Source organism: Tinamus guttatus, unplaced genomic scaffold (assembly GCF_059628265.1).
Source record: "Tinamus guttatus ecotype Peru unplaced genomic scaffold, ASM5962826v1 Tinamus_guttatus_pri_ptg000208l, whole genome shotgun sequence".
Classification (NCBI taxonomy): domain Eukaryota; kingdom Metazoa; phylum Chordata; class Aves; order Tinamiformes; family Tinamidae; genus Tinamus; species Tinamus guttatus.
The window spans coordinates 1,833,070-1,855,689 of NW_028288742.1; the positions used below are offsets into that span (position 1 = coordinate 1,833,070).

The window sequence follows — 22,620 nt, forward strand, 5'->3', positions numbered from 1 at the left end:
GTTTGTGTTTCTTTTCAGGTAGCTCACCTCTTTGTTGGCTGCCCTCCAGGAAGGCATATTGTTGTTGAGAGGCAAGTTTAAATAATTTACTTTTTCTGGATTTTTTACAACAGTAGTTGAAATAAATGCTAATGTAGTGATATTTAAGCTTCATATATATGATTTACTACATTTATAAAATGTTTCTCTGCATAAGTGTATAAATGATAATTAAAAGGTTTATCTTTGAAAATATACAAACAGACTGTAAAGTGTATAGAGCTATATATATAATATATATAGCCATATGCTTAACATCTTTTCAAAAAAAAATCTCTTTTTTGTCTTTTAGACCCTCAGATGTAGTCTGTCTAAATCATGATTTTACTACTTACAAAATACCTGGGTAAGATACTGTATTAATAGTCCAAAAAAGACTGGGCATTTTGGATATATTGTCGTATGAAAGTGCTCTACATAATATACACCACTTATTACCAAATGAGGATTTTCTGATACTGATGTTCCTATCATCTTTTTCTTTTCTGTTACAGCGTAGATGCACAGTATGTACAAACCTAAAGCAAACTACTATTCTAAGAATTCTCTGTCAAGATGGTGTGATTGAATCGATGCAGAAACTGTTGACATGTTATTTTTTTCTACCAGATTAGTGTCTAAAATATCCAGAAGAATCTGCACCTGATTCCAATAGGCTAATGGAGATTTGCTATAGTTCAGGATTTCACCCAATGTGCTGTTAAATTAACACTGAAAAGAATCCAGGAGTGTAGTGCTGGCCTCTAAATTCTTACTTACTGGTTCTGGGTAATACTTATAGTAGGAAATAGCTACAAATATTTTGTATGAGTTGACTTTTAAAATTAATAACATACGAAGGGTGTAAAACTGTATAGCAGAAAGAAAGGCTTTCTTTTTTTCAAGCCAGGAGAAAAAGGAACAGATTGAAATATTTCCAAACAAATGAAACTTTTAGCAAGACAATTTTTAAGAGAGGTTTTAAAAAAAGATTGTTGTTTTTTCCTTACGTTAGGAAATTTCTGTGGCGTCAAACAGTTGAAGACAAGGTGAGCATTACAGTTTTCATTCAAATGGGGCTACATGTAAGAAGAGAGAAGCAGAGTTCAGTATTCAAAATATGAATAAAACTTCTCCTTTTTTAGATAGCCCGTTATGACTGGAATAAATATGGTTGCCTAATGGAACTTCATTATGAACAATATTTCCAACCAATTATTTCCCTGTAAGTAAGTTGCTGATACATTGTGAAGCAGGAAGACAATCACTTCCACAAATGTTATGTAGAGATGTGAAGCTGTGGAAAGTATCACAGCCCAATGGCAGGAGTTAACATTTATCAATTTTTTTATGTACTTTTTCACACATTCTTTTGTCCCAGTGGGAATTGCTGGACTGTGCTAACGTTGTAATCCCGTTACCTAAAGCAGCCTACCTTTTTTGCCTTCCCCCACAACTACAGCAGCTCTACACACTTGCTTACTGATCCATTCCATAGCTCTGAATCCTATTGCTGTATGTGCTTATGCTGTTCTATTGAGATGTCAAATTCCATATGTTTTACAGGTATGATGGTGATAAATACGTTAGAAGGGTTGAAACAAATTTCATATTATGGGAAATGGAAGGCAGAACAGACTATGGGTACACTTCATCCATGAAAGAAGTAAGCCAGCTACTGAGAATGTAACTTAAATACATTTTGTGCACAGTGGTCTGCATGAAGTATGGCTGCTTTTATGCATGCTTGGGCCTCTTTATTCTGAACGGATACATTTAGTTGCATAGCATTTTAACATTTCATGTATTGGTCTTAACAATATACACTGTTCAGAATTAATCATGTGAGAAACATCAAAACAATGCAGTGAACAAAGAGCAGAAAAAGAAATCTCCCTGTGAGAATATGGTTTGGGAAATGAAACTTCAAAATCACTTTGAAATTTCAGACTACCTTCTGTGCAAAAAGAAAAAATATATATTTCCACTTACCCACAAGATCTCATCAAAACAAATTCTTCCCAATTGCTAGATAACTGAAACAAGAACATAACTTTCTTTCCTATCTGTATATTCTTGTCTATCATATTTCATTTGCATTTTTCCATTTCATTTGCACATTTCAATTGCATTTCAAGTACACTTTTTAATCTATATTTCATTCTTCTGTTTAAAATTTGTATTTTTAACAGGAAGGTTGCTTATACAAGGCACAGTCTTGGCCCATGATGCTTAATGCAAGTCAAAACTCTACACTGGATGAAATATGGGGACCACAGGTATGAAAATAAATGTTTAGAAATAGCTGGTGGTAGCATGAGTGAAATCTATAGATATCTTACATATTTGTACATTGCTGGCTATCAGCCATCTACATCTGATCATCCAGATCACTATTGCTATATACAAAATGGGTCCTTTGTTGTCGTACATTTTCCTGTACAACCAAAAATTCAGCATTATGGCATCCAATGTCAAGTCTGAAGAGAGGGAACCTTTTTTTCTAACTTCTCTATCCCTATGACTTTCTGATCTCTCTTTTCAAGAGAACTTCCTTCTGTATTTGCAGATCTTGTATCACTCAGTAGGCACAAGAGAACTACAAATTCTTAATGAAGAAGTGGGCATTGGATAGTCCTTTGGACCTCCTTTTGGAGATATCTTAAACGGACAACTTTCATCAGACTTTAGTCCTTTCTTTGGGATCCATCCCATCTAATCTGGCAAAACCCAGTGTCACTTTAGAGTTATGACTGAAGACATGGAAAGGAAACACTAGTGCAAGTATTTGTTATGGACCTCATTAAGAAAGGCGCTAAGATGCTTTAAGTATTAAGTTATTTAAAACAACATTTATTGGAGATAACACAAGAAAGAAAAAGTGGATGTCATAATCTTACATCTCTTCACATGCTGGGAACCTCAGGTTGTAAAACACCGGACAGACCTCTAGACAGAGAACCACACACTGCACATAGTCCTTCCATGGTGAGGTTTGATGGCCTTTAGAGCTACTGCAGGTTTTTCTTAGAAGTAAACAACTCTGTTCATAGTTTCTACTGTCAAGAGAAAGGGGTAAACATGCTGCTTCACTTCAAGACAAGATGGGACATGCAGGTGGTGCAATCACGCAGTGCCAAGTGCAAGTCATGTACGGGCTTCTCCGTTACAGTCAGTAAGGAGCGCACCACAGGCCTGTGCCTACTAAGGCCAACTGCTACTCACTAACTCATGGAGGTAGAATAGCCTTCCAGTTAAGACCACTACACATATCTGCTCCTCTGGGACACAAGCTTTTCTTCGTGCAGCCTCATTAACTGCCTCACTAGGAGCACAGACACATTTAGGCCAGAGGCTTGATGCTCATGAGGATCTTAAGTAAATCAATCATCTACTACCCCTGTCCAGTTTCATGTCAGTTACACAGCACTTCTGGATAAGGGTATGCACAAGCAATTTATTTGCCTATCTGAAATCCTTTTCTGCCCTCCCTCTATCTGAACTGAAAAAGGACCTTGCTTGATAGCACTTGCAGACTCTGTCAGTTATGCTCCAAGGTACTATTTTGCCTGCAGTATCCCAGCCATGTCTGCAGCTATTGCAATTGTTCTGAGAAGTCACTCAGGTTCAAACTACAGGTTTGTTTAAAGAGATCCTAGTATAATTTAAAGTAATTTAGGAAAGACTTTCAGTTGTAGATGAGCTTGTCCTGAAACCTCCTCTTCAGCCTTGTATAAGCAGCATCTTGTTTTCCTGAAGTTCTTATTTTTTGGCAGAAGCAAACCTTTACGTGCTAGATAGTATTGTGCCTTATCTATCTATCTATACAGGACGATTTTCTGGCTAACCTCTACATACCAATAGCGCGAATGTAGACATGATGTAGACATATATAGAGACAGTACATCTTGAGATGACACAAATAAGCAAGCTGTTTTTATTTTTTGCTATTGGATTGATCAAATTCCCATTGGAAGCCATGCCAGGAACCCTCCACAAGTGTTATCAATTTGAAAGAATTTAAAGAGAATGTATGAACCATGTCATCTATATATATATATTTTTTTTACCTCCCAGCAGCCAAGCGGGATGGGAAGAGACAGAATATGTTATATAATATCCACAGAGATAACGCATTGCCCTGTCTGTCAAGGACATTTTTGTCTGGGCTTCAAGCATAACTATGAAACATCTTCACACCCCTTTCAGACCAATGAAATTATCTTCTGAGACATCAGAAATAAATTCTGAGGCATATTCAAACTTTTCTATACATTTTACATTCTGTCTCTTCTTCCTCGTAGTAAATTTACATTTAGAAACTGAATATAATATAGACTGAATACAGACTGACTTATAAATGTAAGATCAGCAAGTTTCCTAATAACATGATGTCTGTAGTGAAACACAGTTATTTCAAGAACAGATAATTGCGTTTGGTTAATTATAGACAGTTTGTTAATAGCACTATCAAGGGACTGAATTCTATAATTTATGTTCATATGAACTTGTATTTAATTGAACCTGTACACAGTAGAATCTATTTATCATCTTTAGCCACTATAGACACACACACACACAAAAAAAAAAAAAAAACAGAACCAAAATCTGTGTATGTGTCTGGTTGCTTTTCAAAAATAGTTCAAAAAATAAATATCTTCTTTATTGTTTCTGTTCAGAATTACAGGTCCTGTTTTGTGTTTCATCAGAACAGTACAGATGAAGGACTGTATGAGCAGTATCAGATTTTAAACATGACCTCTAGAAACTCCATTGTTTGGTCTACTAGTCACAGTGGCATTTACGTGTTCAGAGTGAGGATAATAGACCCAAACTACAGGTTATTTTCTTCTTTTAATGTCAAAAAAGAGTAATGTGGAGTAAAAAAAATATTTTTTCTTAGGATTTCATTTGACTTTAGTGTTATCAATGTTTTCTCCTTCTGCCTGGCTCTAACTTAAAAATGATTCAGATGTGATTCTCAGAATCTCTGACTTTTCCATTTTTCAAACTAATCACCAGCATAAATGCTGAGTGCATCATCTAAAGGCAGCAAGGTATTTGCAAGAAAAGAATCATACTATTTGTAAATTAATATAGGTTATCTGAAAATCTTTGAAAATGACACATTTTGTTATTCTTTACAAGAACTTTTGAGAGTGTAACTTCTATTCAAGAGTATGTTTTCCCTTCAAGTTATTAATTGCAAATTTGCAACATTTTTAGGCGCTCAGTAATGTATAAACTAACTCCTATAATACTCGGTATAGTCCTGCATATCCCACATTTTCGGGGAATGTGACAGACCAGTAAATACCAGTAACAAATGAATGAAAAGAACTGATATAATTGCTGGTAGCTCACTTAGCTAGCCCTACACTGTAAAATAAAGTGCTGCCCTGGGTGAAAGTGCTGGTTTTTCCTCTCCCCATCCTTCCAATCTGCTTGCCTGGAGCACTATCACAGAGCTCTGACTGAAAGCAGTGAGGCCTGGTGAATGCACTGCAGTCTGTCCAATAGACCCTGAGCACACAAAACTGCTAGTAAAGAGATCACGGTTTTCATGTTATTTCTAGCTTGTCTCAAAGCCATAATTTATCCCTTGTAGCCTGGACTTTCTAACACATTGGCTCTTTTTTAGCCCTATGTAAGTCTTCCTGATACTGCTGGAATGACTCCTGTAGAACATGATTTTTTAAAAGCAGAGATCATGTAAAAACCTATATATACATGCCTGAATGCTCACTAAAGCCAACTGTACTGCACAATAATTAACTATAATTGTCAATATTAAAAATTGACAATATACTTCACTTAGAGTGTTACTTGTGAATATGTGGGGTTCATTATTCCAATCTACTTATCCATGTTTTAATAAACATTCAATGATATTGGGCACTAGACAAATATGAAGATACCTAACGAGGCTTTTTTATGTTTTTTTTTATATGTTTCAGTTTTTGTGATTTAAAAGCATTCTTTGCAGTCCGTACATATGGTATAATTGAAAGGTAAAAGCAAGTAGATGTTTCTGAACTTAATCACTTTTTAATATATTAAGTTGTCCTCATGTTCTTACATTATTATTCAAAATGTTATGAAAATATGCATAAAATTACAGTTATGAAAGCACAAGTAGGCACACGATTTGCAGATGAAGACAGAAGAACTCTTCCACACATTTTTAGTTGATGTAGTTTTTCCAAAATACCTTATTTGAAAGCAAAGGGGAAGTTTGCCAGTGTGTCAAACCTAGCTTGCTTTTTCATGATGTAATTAATGTTTTTACAAGATCCACAAAACTAGATGCTTCTCTTGCATCTGCTTCGTTTCATTTCCACCCACTAATACTGTTCTTGCAGAAAGAGAAGTCAGTTAACTTAAAAATAAAGAATTTAAGTAAAAATAAAGGATTTGCCCCGATGGAAATGAAAATGAATCTTGTAAGCTATCTATTAGCACTTAAGCTGGCCACTGCCTTAGCCTAGAATGAGGCTTTTACATCTATCATACCCGGAAACTTAAAGAGAATTGTTCTAGCTATGTTTATGCACTTACTAAGCTAGGCCAGAACTGTTGAGATATTACTCAGATCCCAGCTTGCAGGCTGAGGGCACACCTGCATAATGCCTGGTTTTCATTCCTTTTTTTTAGTGTGTCATTTTATTTTCTGTGTTGAGTACACAAGATACCTGGAACCCAGAATCTTTTTAAAAACAAAATGAATTTTTAAGTATCCCCAGTAAAGTCATGTTTTATTCTTCGTTCCTAACTAAAGGAATCTTGCCACTAACTGAAAAAGCAAGTAATTTAGATTTTCCTATTATGACCTTAAGTTTAAAGAGAAATATGTAATAGTTGATCAATTACATTGTCATCAGTTACTGCACCATGTACTGCTGAATGTACTGCTAATAGGAAATTTGAGATATTAATCCAATTCCATTTGCATTTCAGGTCAGATATATCTTCAGTTTTGTTATATTCATTTCTCATAATCTGCATTTTTGGGGTCTTCCTCATTTTAAGCTACTTCAGATATACAAAAATTTTTCAAGAGCTCAAACGTGCTGATGAGAAGAGAGCATCACCTGAAGAGCAGGAGAATTAGTGGAAGAAGACTTAAAGACCGGGATCTTACTGTTACATTGATGACATCCTGCATAACGCAATGCCAGAATATGGTGATATTTTAGGTAATTGAAATATTGTTTCTTAAGGTGTGTTTTCATTAGCTGTTTTTATCTCTCTAAACAATACGTACTTATCTTTGAATATAAAGGATGTGCTATTCAGTACAACTTTAGTAGATTTCATTTACGTGTACAGGTCAGTGGTGGCTTGCACTTCTTAACTGACACCTTTCAAGTCAAACTAAGCTGAGCTACAGCTGTGAGCCTCATCCGTGAGCTCGCTTCCCCTTTTATAGCTTTCACTGATGCCCTCACCTAAGGTTTTTGGAACACTTTTTCCAAGTAAAAGCTGACAGAAGACTGCAAATTTCCTCTCTATCCAAGGGATGCAGTCAGCAAATTAATTTCTGATCACGAATAGTGCAGGCCACAGAAGGAATATTAAACACTCTTGAAGACCTTGATAGCCCATGCACTATTTACTAAATTCTATTTCTATAATACTATATTAAAAACACATATTTGAGTCATTATACATTTTCACAAGCTTATTTTCTAATATGCAAATATGAGGGTTGTAGCATTTGTTATAAGAGTTCAAAATTTGATTCTATCTTCTAATTCCAGCTGAAGACAGTTTTGCACTTGCAGCCAGAGTTTTCATATTGTTAAGATACATTGCAAGATGTATGTTGGTAAAAGTAATGGTTCGTTTTGTCCTAAAAGTAGTTTAATAAAACTCTGTATTTAAATAAATGGTGGAACTTCTTAGAATCATTTTGATGTTCAGTTTATGAAAACTGTGGAGCCTGTAAAACCTGAAGTTTGACACGAAGAACGTATGAACACTTGAAACATTTGTTACTGCTTTGTTTTGCATGACCTCTATCCCGTCTATTTCTGTACATTTTATAGAGAGGCAAAAATCGGAATAAAAAAAAAGAACAGGAATTTATAAATTTCACCTAGAGTAAGAGCAGCCCCTCCCTAGCATCGTATTCCCCTAGGACAGGTGGGTCTAGCGGCGAGGCTCAGAGGCCCCAGGTCTCCCCGGGCGCCGGGGCTGCCCCGCAGCCGCTCTCGCTTCCTGTCACGGCTGCCCCGCTCCTTCCATGCGCGGGAGGCCGCAGAGCCGCCACGTCGGCGCCGCCGCCAACGGCCGCCCCGCCCCGCCCCGCCCCCCGCGCCGTCACACGGGGCGCCACCAGCGCCGCGCGGGGGCGGGGGTGCGGGCGGCGCGCCGGGAGCTGCCGCGCTGCACGCCGGGAGCTGTAGTCCCCACCGCCCCGGGAAGATGGGGGCGGGCTCCAGCGGCTCCATTTTGCGCCCATTGGAGGCGCTCCCAGGCGGTCTCGGGGCCCCGGTGGTGGCGTGAGCCGCCCCCCGCACTTCCCTCGCGCCGCGATCGCCTCGTCCCGCCGCCGCCAGCGCCGCCGCGCGCCCGCTGCCCACCGCGCCGCCCCGGCGCCGCCGCGGGCTGAGCGCGCGTGCCGGGGGCGAGGCCCCGTCCGTCCGCGGCGGCGGCTCCATGGTGCCCGCCGCCCCCCGCCGCACCGTAGCAACAGGCAGGACGCGGAGGAAGCGGCCCCCGGGGGTGCCCCGCGCCCCGCCGCCGGCCTGAGCAGCGCCGCCGCAGCGGCAGCGAGCGGGCGGGGGGCGCCCGCGGGCCGCCGGCGATGGCGAACCAGCTGGTGATCCTCAACGTCTACGACATGGTGAGCGCCGTGCCGTGCCGCGCCGTGCCGCGCCGCTCCACCGGGGCCCGGCCGGGCCGCTCGTTGCGGCGGCGCTGGGGGCCGCCCCCGCGGCCGTGCGGGGCTGCGGGCCGGGAAAGTTTTGGTGCGGTTGCGCCCCGCTTAAGCGGCGGGGGGTCCGCGCCTGCCCTCCTCGGAAGCGGGCAGGGAGGGGGGAATAGGCGGCCGGAGCCTGGGAGAGGAAACAAATTCTGGTAGTCCGCAAGTTGCTGTAGGTCTACTATTACTCGTCACAAACTTTGCTGCGCTGCCTCTTTTGGGTTATGTGTAGAACTGCTCCCCTTTGCTTATTGCAAGCAATGACAGAAATGGCCCCATCGCTGTCGTTGCTGTTATGAATAGCCAAATGCTCAGAAAATGTGGGGTTCTCTCCAAGCTGGGCTTCCTCTTCTTGCCTTGCCCCCAGGACTGAGCAGGGGGAAAGCCCTGCCCTTCGGGCGTTTTAGAAACAAAGTCCAGGTGTCCCAGGAAGTTCTTCAACAGGGTCATAGCCAGGGATATGCCTGTCTCCGAGGTGGTGGAAGTTCGTAGTACTCTGCTAGTGTTTTAACTGTGACTTATTCTCTAGACCAGAATTCCTGGGCAGCTTTGGTATGGCCACAGTTTGGTAGGAATTAATGAAGTGCCTGCCTTGCTTTGCCATCCCATGAACTCACCTTCCCTCCTGTCTGGGTAATCTGCCTGTGACACCAGCAGCAGTTGTTGCATTGTGGCATGTTCAACTGGAAGCTGCTCAGATACCATGGTAACAAATGAGGTGTAAGAACCTGTGGAGAGCAGGAGATATGGATAAGTAACTTGAGGAATATGTTATTCCTTAATGCGTCTCAATCCCTGGGAATTAGAACAAGTACCACTAATTCTCCTCGGAATGCACTTTGAGTTGACTGGTGGTATAGACTGAGAACTAGTTTCAATGTTGCTTATCCTATTTTGGGTAGGCCTTACTATTACCACTGTTTAAAAAGTGAGCTTTTGGCATGTAAAAAGGGTGCAGTTAAATAAGGTAGAGTCAGTGATTGCTGACTGAGTGGAAATGCAGCTAGTTGCTTGGGAATACTCAGGCACAAGTGCTACAGTAAGTGCTGCTGAAAGCTAGCTTGTTAATAGGGAGCTATCTTACATGAAGCTAAAATTATATATGGAATTTGATGGCTACTCTGATTCTTGTCATTTCTATCGTTCTTACTAATATTTATAGAAATAAATATCCTGGCAGTTTTCTTCTCCCCTCTCCAGTGTCCAAGTTCTGTTTGCAATTAACGTGACCTGTTACTTCAACTTTGTTTTTCCCGCATCGTAAAGAGCGATGGGGGCTGGAGATAGGAACAATCTGTGACTCTTTTTCCTCTGAGAGGGGAAGACCTTGAGGTCTAGCCCACCTGGTTGAACTCATGATGTCCATAAACCAAGTAGTCACTGTGCCTTGTTTATATGAGACTTGGGAGGAAAAAATGCTCTGTCACATGCATGTATATGACGTCCTTGGACTACAGGTTAAAAATATACAGAAGAGAAGCTCTTGAAGCATTAAGAGGTAGTTCTACATTTATTCACCATCAGTGTTTGTGCAGAAAAGAAAATGGTACTTCGGTTTCGGGACTTGTGCAGCCTGAGGAGAATATATTTTGCTAGATGGCGAGAAGATACAAATACTGTGTGGACTGAGTAGTGACTTTTCTTAAGACAGTATCTTTTTAAATGTCATAGGTTTGATGCACTTCTAACTCACTAACATGGAAGATTCGGTTTTCTTATGAACTATGTAAAGTTGTAAAGTAAAATGGACCTCTGGGCTATGAAAGGCTATGAAAACTAAGAGAGTGGACTCTGTATAAGTGCCTGCCTAGAAAGAAATGTGACAAAGCCTTTAAAAAATTAATTTGAGGTGTTTTGGTTAAGACTGTGTTTGTGACTTAAATATGCCTTGCATTGTGACAGCCTGTACTCCCGTGTTCACGTGATTCTCTTTCATCACTTACTCTCCAAATCTCTTTCCTGCAACCCATATCCTCCCTTCTTATCCCTCCAGAGTTGCATTAAGATCTTGTCCCTCCAGAGCTGCGTTTTTCCTCCAAGCATCATCTTAGAATGGCAGCAGGGGTTATTGTTTTGTTTTCCTTTATGCAGCAACAGGAAGGTTGTAAGCCAGTACTTTTCATTAGGATGTGTTGGGGATTAATAGGCCTATCTCTGCATTAATAAGAAGAATAGTATCTAAAGACACCACTTGTGAAAAGAACTTAATCAGAAGAATCTAGCAAATTTAATTTGCAGATGTTTGATCATATGTAGGGATATTTTTTTTTATATATTGGCCAGCAGTTTTGGTGCTTGAAGCTGCGCATCACCACAAATTATATACAGTGCAAGCTGAGACCATTAAACAAATACCCTACCTGTGTCTGTTGTCTAGTAATTGCAAATGTAGTATCTGACCACTAGAAAAACAGATTTCCCCCTTTAAACCAGGAAGGAGACCAGAGGTTTTTCTCCTATCTCAAAGACTGTGAGTGTACATTCTTGAACCCTTTGTAAAGGTTTGAAGAATTAAACAATGTTTGAAACCATGTTAAACCTGTTTGAAACAGGAATTTAAAGGAAGCCTCCCTTTCATGTTGCCTGCTGTTTATTGCTGCCTTTAGAAGGCCTGCAGACATCAATGACAACCTACTCTTTGGGGCACTAGGAGTGGGAGGAAGAAGGGAAGAGCCTTTCATAAATACTGTTTTGTAGTATATATCTGCTGCAGTGTCTTAGAACACTGTTCCTGACTTTTTTCACATAATTTGGGGGTGAGTTAGTTCTTGTTGAGAAAGATATATTGGGATGTTTTTCTTCCTTCTGATGAACAAAGGATCAACATTAGCTACTTGGCTGGAGAAATCTATGTTGTAGTTGCAACTGTTGTGTGAACAGTTTCACTTTAGCTGTTGTAGCTCCACTTTTCCAGGCACAGAAAGTGTCTGAAAAAAAGACATCTGACCTTTTTTTTTTTTTTTTTTTTTTTTTGGTTTGAGCTCCGCACGACTCTGGCCCCCGATGGCCTGGTATGTAGGTCAGTACAGACGCTCCCCTCCCGTAACTGCTAATTACGCTGTTACGTGTTTCAGGGTCAGCTCACTTGGAGCAAAAGAAGAATTTTCCTATTGGATATTTGCAGACCTCATCAGGAAAACATGCTGAAGAGGAATTCCAGTTTTGTATCTAACTGCTTTGGTTGGACCTCCAAGTCTGATCCCTAACCCGCAGGAGTTTGCCACTGTCTCGTCAGCAGTCCTTCAGCTTGTATTCTGTCTCAGCATTTCTGTGTTTATGGGTGAACTTTGTGTAGCTAATGGCTTGACTTCTTCAGAATCAAGCTGAACCCACAAGCCAATGTTTTTGTGGTATTTGGTAGGAAAAGAGATGAGGTTGAGACGTGTTTCCATTGCGCTCTCTTCTCAGAGAGACCAAGTTGTTACCTGAATCTGTTCCTGCCCCTGCTCATGGAGCTTCATGCCCCAGTATTCATCTCCAGCTGGTGGTGTAGGACTGTGTGGTCCTATGCAGGGAAAGACTATCTGACCTTGCTGCTGGTGAAGCTCTTCACAGGACCAAGTCAGTTAGTTTTGAAGCAGAGACCCTTCCATTTTCCTTAGTTCTCATTTTAACTTCTAGATCCCTTTTTGGAAAGGAGAAAGTCTTTCAGAAAGCCAAAAAGGGGTGGGAGGTGGAGGGGTGTGTAGGGAAGTGAACTTTCAAGTAATGGGAACTAAGGGGAAGGAGCTTAAGGGCATATTTATGTGCTGCTGTTCATACCTTTGAAAATATCTCATTAAAAGGGTAGCTGAAGACCTTGATGTGTTGTGTTTTGAGAACTGAAGAACTTGTTTTACTTTCATTATAACTAACTGCTATTTTTAGGAGTCTAGCTTCTCTGTGTCCAAAGCAACAATCTGTTTTGTGTTTCTTCCCCCCCCGCCCCTGTCGAATAAGCCTGCCACAGTCTAAAGTATTAGCATAAATGAAAGCTTTGAAGAGAATAATGAAGGTATTTTTGGAGCACATGACTTTATTGTGCACATAGAAAAACACATCTCTGATATTTTTGTCCTGATAATTGCTCTGAACATGAATTCCTGTTTTACAAGATGGATTTTTTGCACAGTGCTTAGGAAATGGAGTTGTGCCTCTTGCTGATTCTCCTATGGTAAAATACATACTAAGACTAAATGAGGGGGATCCCATTTGTGTAATAGAAGTAAGGAAGTAATTTTGGAGATTGGGTTTGGATTCCAGAACTTACTTCATATTACTGAAGCTGTCTCTTAATTTACAATCTTTGTTTTGGAATTCGTTCCCAATATTTTCAGATTGTTTCAAGTTGCATTTGTCCTGCATTTTTTCCTTCAGCGAGATAGGACATTCTGTTCAATGAGAAAATGTGACTAACCTTCTGATAGCTGATCCAGATTAAGTAATAATTATATCTAATTACTGTTCCTAGGGCGAAAGTAATTCTGCCGTATTGAAGTTCTTTTATCTTCAATTAACCTGGTCTGTTCTTACTGAAAATATTAAGTGAAGTGCCATCTTGCTTTAGGCGCTTCCTTTAAAGCTGCTAGCGCTTGTTTAATTTACCACCGTTGCTCAGTATCTGCAGTCCAGCGAGCCCCCCGCATTCACGCGCTGGCACCAGTAACAACCGTTTACCTGAGCAACACTGACCTTGCTGAGTGCCTGATTAGAGCAGCTTCCGTCCTCCCAGTCTCTTTCTGTATAGACTGATGGCAAGGTTAGTGACCTGCTTTTCTGTTTTCTCCCTATACCATGCATTGCATTTTACAGGGTAGTTAGAGGGGAGGAGTATGAATAATTTTTCCCTGTTCCTGCCTAGTAACAAAGTAGGCTGTATTATTTCCACTGCATATGGAACATCTTGTGTAACTTTTGTTCCATTTTCAAAAAGCTGAGATAAGGATTAGGTTAATTTGGACACATATTCTTGTTAGACAAATACACTTTTTTTTTTTTCCTTCTCCCTGTGCTGGCAGGCCGAATATCGAGTGTTCCTATGGCTTGATTATAAGAATAAAGCTAAAGCTATTTTGAAATAGGTGGGAGAGTGTGAAGGAGTACTGGCTTCAGAATTGAAGTGGATTTATGTTTAAGTATTTCTTCCGTTTTTATGTCGGATTTGATTTTTACTTCAGTGAACAGAACTCTCCTTTTTTTTTTTTTTTTTTTTTTTTTTTTTTTTTTTTTAATAATCTCGTACCTGTTAGCCAGGTAGTCTTAATGCATCTTCCTCCTTCCTTCTCCCCTTTTTTCTACCCTGTTAGGTGTCTTTCTATATGGACCAGCCCTCTGCTCTCTCTCCTAGGGAAGGTGAAGAAAGGGGAGAATTGATAAGCCAGAGATGAGGGGGACGGTTTGGTGTAGTCACCCAAACCCCACCTTTTCCAGCACTAATGTGTTAACAGAGCCAAAAAATAATGCAAAGTCCAGCTTAAGGAAAATTCATCGACAGATTTCAGTGACCCTAAGTTTTAGATAAAGAGCAGAACCTGGCTTTTTTTTTTTTTAATTTGTCTTGGCAAAAAATCCTACAGCTGGCTTGTCTGTAGAAGAGTTCATCAAATTCTTAGTAACTTGTTATCCGGGTAGTTGTTAATGTTCTGTCCCTGCTAGCACAACTGCAAGTTTAGTTTGGAAACACGGTGTACAGCTGTTTAACTACTGCTAGTAAGTGAATATGAGAGGCTGTTAGTTTTGGGTTTGATGCCTAGAATAAGGAATTCTTAAAAGCAAAATATACTTCCTTCTCTTGCCTGAAAAAAATGTATAGTCTGCTGTCTTCTTTTTACAAGCTCTGAGAATGCCTTTTTGATGTTTTTTGTTTGTTTTATTTTGTTTCCTAATCAAGAGTTTAAATCCAGATGAGGTAGAATAAATTGAAATTTAGTTATCCTCCTGTGTAGGACTCCTCTATGGATCTTCAGTGGATCTTCAGTGATCATAACTTCCTGCTGCATTTATATCAACCTACATTAGTAGGGCAGTTACTTCATTTCCCTTGATAGCTACAAAATGTGCAGCAATGGACAGTATTTATGGAGCTGTTATGAAAAGAACTTCACACAAAAATAATACGTCTCTTTGAGACCTACTAGTTTGCTTTGCCTTTCTGAACAGCTTCTCAGTCTATCGTTTAGTGGATCATTTTTAATGGGGGAGAAAAATCTGCTTGCAGAAAAGCACATTGAATGCCATAATGTTTGTAACAGTCCTGTAAATTATGTACAAAGTGTAGTTAGCACATACAAACATAGCATGACATCTGTGGCCTTTTACATTTTTATCGTCAGTTGTGCTGTTTTAACAGCGACTTCATATCAGAAAGTTCTTGCTATGTCAACGGTTTGTTTAAATAACATAGCTTTTTTCCCTTCCTGTTTGCTAGACAAATATTAATTTGCTGGAGATGCTGCCTCCAATCTCAATTCCTGCTTGCAATCTGACTCTGAGTTCTGTTTTATACAAGTTCAAGGAGGTTCACTCTGGGACCAGATTAGTTGTGATGGTGGGGAGAAAACCCTTGCTGGACGAAGAACTGTTTTTCTTGTATTTTCAAGGCCTTTCATTTCCTTGCATTTGCTGGAGGTTCCTCTTTAAATAAGAGCTACTTGAAATTTGTTACTGCTTGGAGACTGATGCTTTGAGTTTTGGTGATGCAGCCAAAGACAGGCAGCAATTATAGGTTTTCCCTATCCAGGAGTGTATGAGCCCTTATGGTCTTGAGGGTTATAGTTAGCTCCTGATGGGTACTCATTGCTGCTTGTGGGTGAGGAAGAGAGAGCACCAAGAAAAGGATTTGGCAGAGGAAGGGAGGGTTGGTTAAAATCTATCACTTCCTGGTTTCTTTTGAAAAACAGCTCTGATCTGTTTTGCTATCACTGAAGTCATATATGGGAAACTGATCTTAGACTTTGCCAAAACACTGTTATGCCTGGTATGTGGAGCGAGATGCATCAGGAGCCTGAAGATCACTTAGTCTTATGCATGATGACCACTAAGTGAGCATTCCAAGATAAAATACATTAAGATAATTTCAGTTCATCTCTCATATATCTCATATCTAGGAGTGTTTTTCATGCTCCTTTGGTTAGGAGCTAAGTGTGGTCATTGCAGCAAATGATGAACAGTGTGTGTGCTACATACTATGTAAGTGAATGCTCCTACAAATATACATTAGTTAGCTATCAGCAGAGAAATCTGTACTGACAACTAACTATATCCTTTTTTTTTCCTTCTTTCCTTCTAGTATTGGATGAATGAATATACTTCTTCCCTTGGAATTGGAGTATTCCATTCAGGTATAGAGGTGTATGGCCGAGGTACGTACAAGGAAAACTCTTTTTTTCACTCTTTGTTCTGGCTAAGCTATTATTAAAGACCACCCTTTAGGCTCTGCTCGGGAAAGTTGGGCTCCCAAAACCTGCCTGTCAGTTTTCTCTTGAAGTTCTCATCTTTTCTGCCTCTGGAGAAAAAAACTTGGCTACCAATAGTCTGGATGTTGTCTTGCCTTCTTGTATAAGGCTGCACAGATGTGTATAATTTATTCAGCAAGCCACAGTAATACTTATTTTGTTGATAAAACAAATTTATGCTTCAAGTAAGTGCATTCAGCTCGTGTTTCCTCAGTGCTCTGCTGGTGCTTAATACAGGGAGTTAATGTTAACTGTAGAAACAGTAACCTGTTGCAGAGAAGTACTTGGAATTGTATGATGCTCAGTAAAAACAGTCTGTTTTGGATCCTTGCTAGTAGATGGTTTGTTTTAAAGAGAGACTTTCTTTGAAGGGATCTCATGCACACTGTGTGTTTATGAAAGATAAACCTCTGATGAATAGAGTGATACATTCTGACTTCGATAAGTAGGCTGCAGTCTGAGAATGCAGCTTTCTGCTTTGCACAGGGCACTTTGAATCCCCAGTGCTGTAGGAAGAGATGTTTCTAAGTCTGTTGTAGAACAGCCTCAGGTCTGAGGCGTTACTGCCTAACAGTGAAGCCACACTCCAAGGTGATGGTGCTGCTAAAAGTATTACATTTAAAATAAATAAAATGAAATAAAAAGAGAACTTCTCTCGGAATGTGTTTGGGGGTGAGGGGAAGCAGCATAATACGTGTATTCCAAAGACCAGACTGTGGAGAGTATCTTAAAATACAGATGTTTAATCTACTATAATGGTAGCATTGTAACTGGATTTGCAAGTGTTATCAAAATATCAGAGAATGGACAAAAATACAAGCTTATTTGAATTTCTTTTATTGCAAAACAGGAACACCTTACTCCCAACAGTGTCATGCCTGAAACTAAATTGCTGAACTGTGCCAAATACGTGTGCCTCCTTTCCTGTTCAGATTGTAATGGGTTTCTCATGTTGCAGGCCATACCGTTACTAGAATAGTGACATGCATTTTCTAAGTACTTCAAACTTTATTTATTATCCTGTTGTAAAAAAAGATTTTCCACAAAACACTAGACCTGCGTGATGATGTATTCTGAGCCTTGGGGAAAGGAAGTGTGAAGTCATGCTTAAAGCTTTTATTATGATGTGGGAGTAGCACATTGTGTTATCTTGCAGACCCAGAAGGAAACTCAGGCATGCTGTGATATTTTTCCCAAACTGTTGGTGCTTATGCCAGTGGATACTATAAACAAGCTTCAGATCTGTGCACTGGTTTACCTTCTTGGTGTGGCAAAGAACCTACCAGTACAGCTTACCTCCTGCAAATTAAGAAATTCAAAAGCACGTTAGGCCAGTGCTAACTGCCATGCTTCCAGCTGGAGCATGCACTGAATGGTCAGGCTGTCAGGCCTTTGAAGATGGAGTACTCTGAGTCCTTAACCTGCAAATATGTAAGCATACGTTTAAAGACTGCATATATGAAAAGTACTGGGTGGATTTCTGGCTTGACTTGCAAGTCCCTGCTTATACAATGAAAACTGTGTGTACATATTGTGAAGTTATTCAGGGTAAACCTTTATACTGACACAGGAAGTCTCCTTGAGTTTTTATATGCATTGACTGGAAGCTAATAAAACTATACACTTGCAATTCCTTGTGTATTTTGCCCATATAAATAAGATGTCTGATTTCCAGCTTTAGATCCTTATGAAGTGATCTTCCAGTAAATGGAGATCTGCTGTTTTCTACTGTTATTTTATGCAAGCTTTATTAAATGTGAGTTTTCTTTTTCAGAATTTGCTTATGGTGGTCATCCTTACCCTTTTTCTGGAATTTTTGAAATTTCACCAGGAAATGCTTCAGAGCTAGGAGAAACATTTAAATTTAAGTAAGAAAGACACTTATTTTCTTCCTTTGGAGGAGGCATGTTAAAAAGGCTATTTGTTGCATTTATTTTTGAGGGCAGATGTATTGAATGGTATGTCAGGATTTCTGACTAGAAGAGAAGTTAGTGTGATTTCTTTGTCCCAGAAACAAAACGTGGGAAGGGGTGATGAGGTAGTGAAAAGTATCTGCACCAGGGAATATTGTCTTTAGCATACAGCCACATTCCTTAAGCGTATAGATTTGTAGTTAGCTTTTATTATTCATACAATATATACAGTGAGGTAACTTTTCCAAGATAGCGAAATCTTTACTCACAGAAAGCAAGTTGAAAACCTTGCTGAGGTTTCCCAGTGTCTCCTCTACATTTCCTCCAAGTTATTGCCTTGACTCTTCTCTGTGTTACCAACTCCCCTCTGTTCCCAGCTGTCTCTTATAAAGAATATGATTTGCAGAGGAGGCAAAAATTGCATCCACCATTGCAAGACTTAAATTGCAAAGAACTTAAGACAGCTAGAGGCAGACAAACATCAGGGAAATCATCTCGTATGAGGAAGATGAAAGTAGTGCTCTAAGATGGAATCTGTGTTACTGTAGGAAGGCGGAAAGATCACACCACCACAGAGGGGTGATTTGGGGCAATGGGAGAACAGTGATCCACCTATTTCACAGAAGCATGATCATCCTCTGATCTTTGTTTCCCTTTTCAGAGAGGCTGTGGTTCTAGGCAGTACCGACTTTATGGAAGATGACGTAGAAAAAATAATAGAAGAGCTTGGAAAAGAATTCAAAGGAAATGCCTATCATCTAATGCACAAAAACTGCAATCACTTTTCATCAGCTTTATCTGAGGTAAAGCAAGCAACTGGGTTTGAAGAAAGGTGCTTCCCACGTGGCTGCAAACTGTTAGCTCCTTTCCATCTTTTAGATTGATTTCTACTTCTGATACCTTGGGAAAATATTAGAATTTCTTCAGCCTTTTTTGTGTGTTTATGTCCAAAATACAACACTGTGCTACCAAAAAGCTAAATATTTGTTACACATAGTCTGTGTTCCAGCAGGGATACAATTCCTAATCAGAAGACCTAGTAAGTATTAATAGAACAGAAGTGTTCAGGAAAAAAAAATCCGATATTTCAAAGATCCCTTTTAAAAACAGAACCACATCTTAATATTTTATCAGAAATCACCAGCTAATTTTCTCACAGAATATCTCACTAAAAATGTTTTGTACTTATGTCAGACTGCTAAAGAACAGCAAAACAATTAAAATTTCACAGACAACCTTGGTATTCTGTGAGAGAGGCTTTTGTCAAGTTATCCCGTTGCCAACAACAGTGTCCTGTCACGTAAACACCTCTGTGGTCAAGCAAAGTGTCCCGTGGTAGAATTGAATAAGTTTTGCGTTTTCCCTTCAGCTTAATATTAACCTAATTGGTTTGCCAATACAGTTGAATGCTTGTACCTGTGCAAGGGAAAAGGGCAGGAACAAGTACCCCAGGACAAAGATGGGAATGTCAGTAGTTTTATTTATAAATGCCAGTCTGTGTGTGTCAGAATTTGTTCTTTTGCTCATTCAGGCAAGAAAGAGTGGGTTTTTTTGTTTTTTTCCTCAAATATCTATACAACCTTAGTTCCTTTTTTTTTTTTTTTTTTCTCCCCCTCCTTCAAAATAGTTAATGACAGTTTCTGCATAGACTACCTTTTGTATAGACTGTGTTTGATCTCTTAGTGGAATAGGAAAATTTTGTTGAAATGCTGATTCCTATGCAATGCTGATAGATGCAGGTAGGGTGAGAGCGACTAAGCTGCAGCTGGCATGAATTCCAGCCTAAAGGGCCAGGCCTCTACCATGCTCCTTGACCAAGAGCTTTTTGTTTCTATTTTATCTCTTGTCCTATTTCATGTTCATGTTAACTATTAAAAGCAAGGATAAAATTACAAGTTAAATGCTTTTCAATTACAACAGAATAGTGTTTGCGGTAGCTATGAATTTTCTCCAGTTTTGTATTAGAGTAAATAGTAGAAGAAGTGAAGATGGAGGATGTTAAATAAAAGAGCTTGCTTCCTGACTAGTGACAGTGGAAACAAAATGGTTGATTTATGGTAAAATGAGCTTCTAATACAGCTATTTATTTTGAGTGGGAATTGAAACTAGTTGGATATTGTACAATTCTCTTGTTCCGGTAAACTTGAATATTTGTGGTTGACCTGTGTTCTGTAAGATACTGACCTCTTATCCAAGGCATTAGAGACTATCCTAGCAAATGCCAGAGACTCCCAGAGTGGTTGAGGTCGGAAGGCACCACTGGAGATGTAGTGTGAACCCCTTGCCCAAGAAAGGGTCGCCTAAAGCATAGATGGAGACTCCACAAACTGTTGTAGTGCTCACCCGCGTGGTCAGGAATGGCCTTCACTGTGCGGCTCACGCCAGGGCACCATCCTTCTGACACCATCTGTTTGACTGTTCGTGATTTCAGGGTACTTGCTTTATAATAATTTTTTCTTTCTGAGAAGTTAGGTCTGAATGCAGAGCGTCTGTTAATTCCTATTTATGTGTTTTTTTTAAAAGGAAAAAAAGGATGAGGTTGCAACATTTTAGGACTTCTAAGTATAAAGCCACTTGTCAGACTCTCACAGTGAAAAATGTGTGTTTTGTGAGCAGGGACACAGCTTGGGGGACTGTCTTATGCAGTTAACTTGGGTGCTTCTTGACTGGCGCTCATGAAATATAAATTGTAAGGCTCTTGCAGCCTTTGCTGTTCTGAACAGCCATGTAGTTTTGTTACTGCTGCATCCACAATATAAATAATCCTTTCTTCCTCCTTTCCCCTTAGATCCTGTGTGGAAAAGAGATTCCACGGTGGGTGAATCGTCTTGCGTACTTCAGCTCCTGTATCCCATTCCTGCAGAGCTGCCTGCCGAAGGAATGGCTGACTCCCGCGGCGCTCCAGTCCAGCGTCAGCCAGGAGCTACACGATGAGCTGGAGGAAGCCGAGGATGCAGCGGCGTCAGCTTCCTTGGCGGCCTCGGCATCTGCAGCTAGAACTGGGCGCCACACCAAATTATAAGTCCTCCTCCTCCAAAGTAACACTTAAATTGAAATACTTCAGTTTAATCTCTCCAGCAATTGACTTCCTGACAGAACGTGAGAGCTGACTCTAGAACACTGTCCTTATATGCAAAAATGGCTCTCATCAACCTGTGTTTCAGCTCAGGATTATTTATGTAGTGAAAAGAATTGCTGAGAGAAAAGGGAAGGATTTTGTGTGAAGCCACCCTTTTCATTTTCACCTTTTTGGTAGACCTGGGTTAACTTAACATCTTGTATAAAGCAGAACTTAAATTATTTGTTTACAGTATTGTGTACTGCTGTTTACAAGTCCTGTAGGGACTCCTGCCAACATGAAAGAAGAGAGGATATGACTTTGATTAACTGCTGGTGTAACTCAAAGGCAGTGATGTTATGCCCTGGATGAACTCTTCCTTTTGTTTTAAAATTAGAGGCAGGTGGCCTTTAGATTTCTGAAAAATGCCAGAAACTGTTGAATACTATATATGTGAACAGGGTACTGTGCACTTAAAGTGGCTGAAGTAAACAGGTAGATTCCAGGATGTAGGGAGACTGATTTTTGTCTTAAGATCTGTTACTAGAAGTATGACCTCTACATTAATGAAACTGTGGATTTTTGCACATATGAAGGGAAATCTCATTACAATGCACATAAATCTCTGGGGGTTGGGTTTTCTTGTTTGCTTTTTTTTTTTTTTGCCTTTTTTATAGCCATCTTGTTTTTAAATGGGCATCCTATCTTCCTTCTGTATTTACAGTCTACTTCAACTGGAATTTTGACATGTGAATATCATCTGTTAAAAGTATCAGCAAATTTTGCTGTTTGTTCTACTTGATTTAAAACTTGTGTTTGGAAGTTAGTACTTGGGAATGAGGGTTTCTTGCAGGGGCAGTTAGAGGGTTTTTTTATGTAGTGTGTAATACACAAGCAAATTATGGTTGGGGAATGGCCTTTCTTTCTGCTGATGATTGTTTCATTGGAGTTTATAAATGTTTATAGCTCAAAAAGGAAAAAAAAGACACAACTTACTGACCAGTTGTGCATACCCACATGAATCAGAGAAATTGGGATTTACTTTCCTCCTATCTCTGTCTGTGGCATTATCTTTCTTATCAGATGTAATGAAGAAAAACCTGAAAATTGCTTAGGCACCTGTGTGTTTGCACAGCAGAACCCACTAATCTGCACACATAATTATATCAAAATGTAAGAGATGTTATTTTGTAAAACAGAATTATGTTTGCTGGTGGCTTATAATGAGAGTTAAATCATAACTAGTGATCAGAATATATAATGGAATGCCTT

The 22,620-nt window shown here is 39.8% G+C and overlaps 2 protein-coding genes across 2 annotated transcripts in view; both read left to right on the forward strand.

Annotated features, from left to right (window-relative positions):
* CATSPERE (catsper channel auxiliary subunit epsilon) overlaps positions 1–7,129 on the forward strand; it is a 31,969-nt gene extending 24,840 nt beyond the window's left edge. Inside the window, exons 13-19 of the mRNA XM_088524289.1 lie at positions 1,034–1,067; positions 1,164–1,243; positions 1,585–1,684; positions 2,211–2,297; positions 4,698–4,858; positions 5,976–6,029; positions 6,976–7,129. Of these exons, the coding sequence (XP_088380415.1) occupies positions 1,034–1,067; positions 1,164–1,243; positions 1,585–1,684; positions 2,211–2,297; positions 4,698–4,858; positions 5,976–6,029; positions 6,976–7,129 (670 nt within the window). The remainder of the gene's footprint in view (positions 1–1,033; positions 1,068–1,163; positions 1,244–1,584; positions 1,685–2,210; positions 2,298–4,697; positions 4,859–5,975; positions 6,030–6,975) is intronic.
* Positions 7,130–8,805: 1,676 nt separating this feature from the next.
* On the forward strand, positions 8,806–21,894 carry DESI2 (desumoylating isopeptidase 2). The gene is made up of 5 exons (XM_088524148.1): positions 8,806–8,866; positions 16,212–16,284; positions 18,152–18,245; positions 18,952–19,093; positions 21,079–21,894. The coding sequence occupies exons 1-5, from the start codon at positions 8,828–8,830 to the stop codon at positions 21,310–21,312; spliced, it is 582 nt and encodes a 193-aa protein (XP_088380274.1). The 5' UTR covers positions 8,806–8,827; the 3' UTR covers positions 21,313–21,894.
* Positions 21,895–22,620: the final 726 nt, after the last annotated feature.

Excerpts from the sequence above, each read along its gene's own strand:
- DESI2 (XM_088524148.1), top strand. The coding sequence starts at position 8,828 with ATGGCGAACCAGCTGGTGATCCTCAACGTCTACGACATG. Across the intron at positions 8,867-16,211 it reads TCCTCAACGTCTACGACATG|TATTGGATGAATGAATATAC; the intron begins GTGAGCGCCGTG and ends CTTTCCTTCTAG. Across the intron at positions 19,094-21,078 it reads TTTCATCAGCTTTATCTGAG|ATCCTGTGTGGAAAAGAGAT; the intron begins GTAAAGCAAGCA and ends CTTTCCCCTTAG.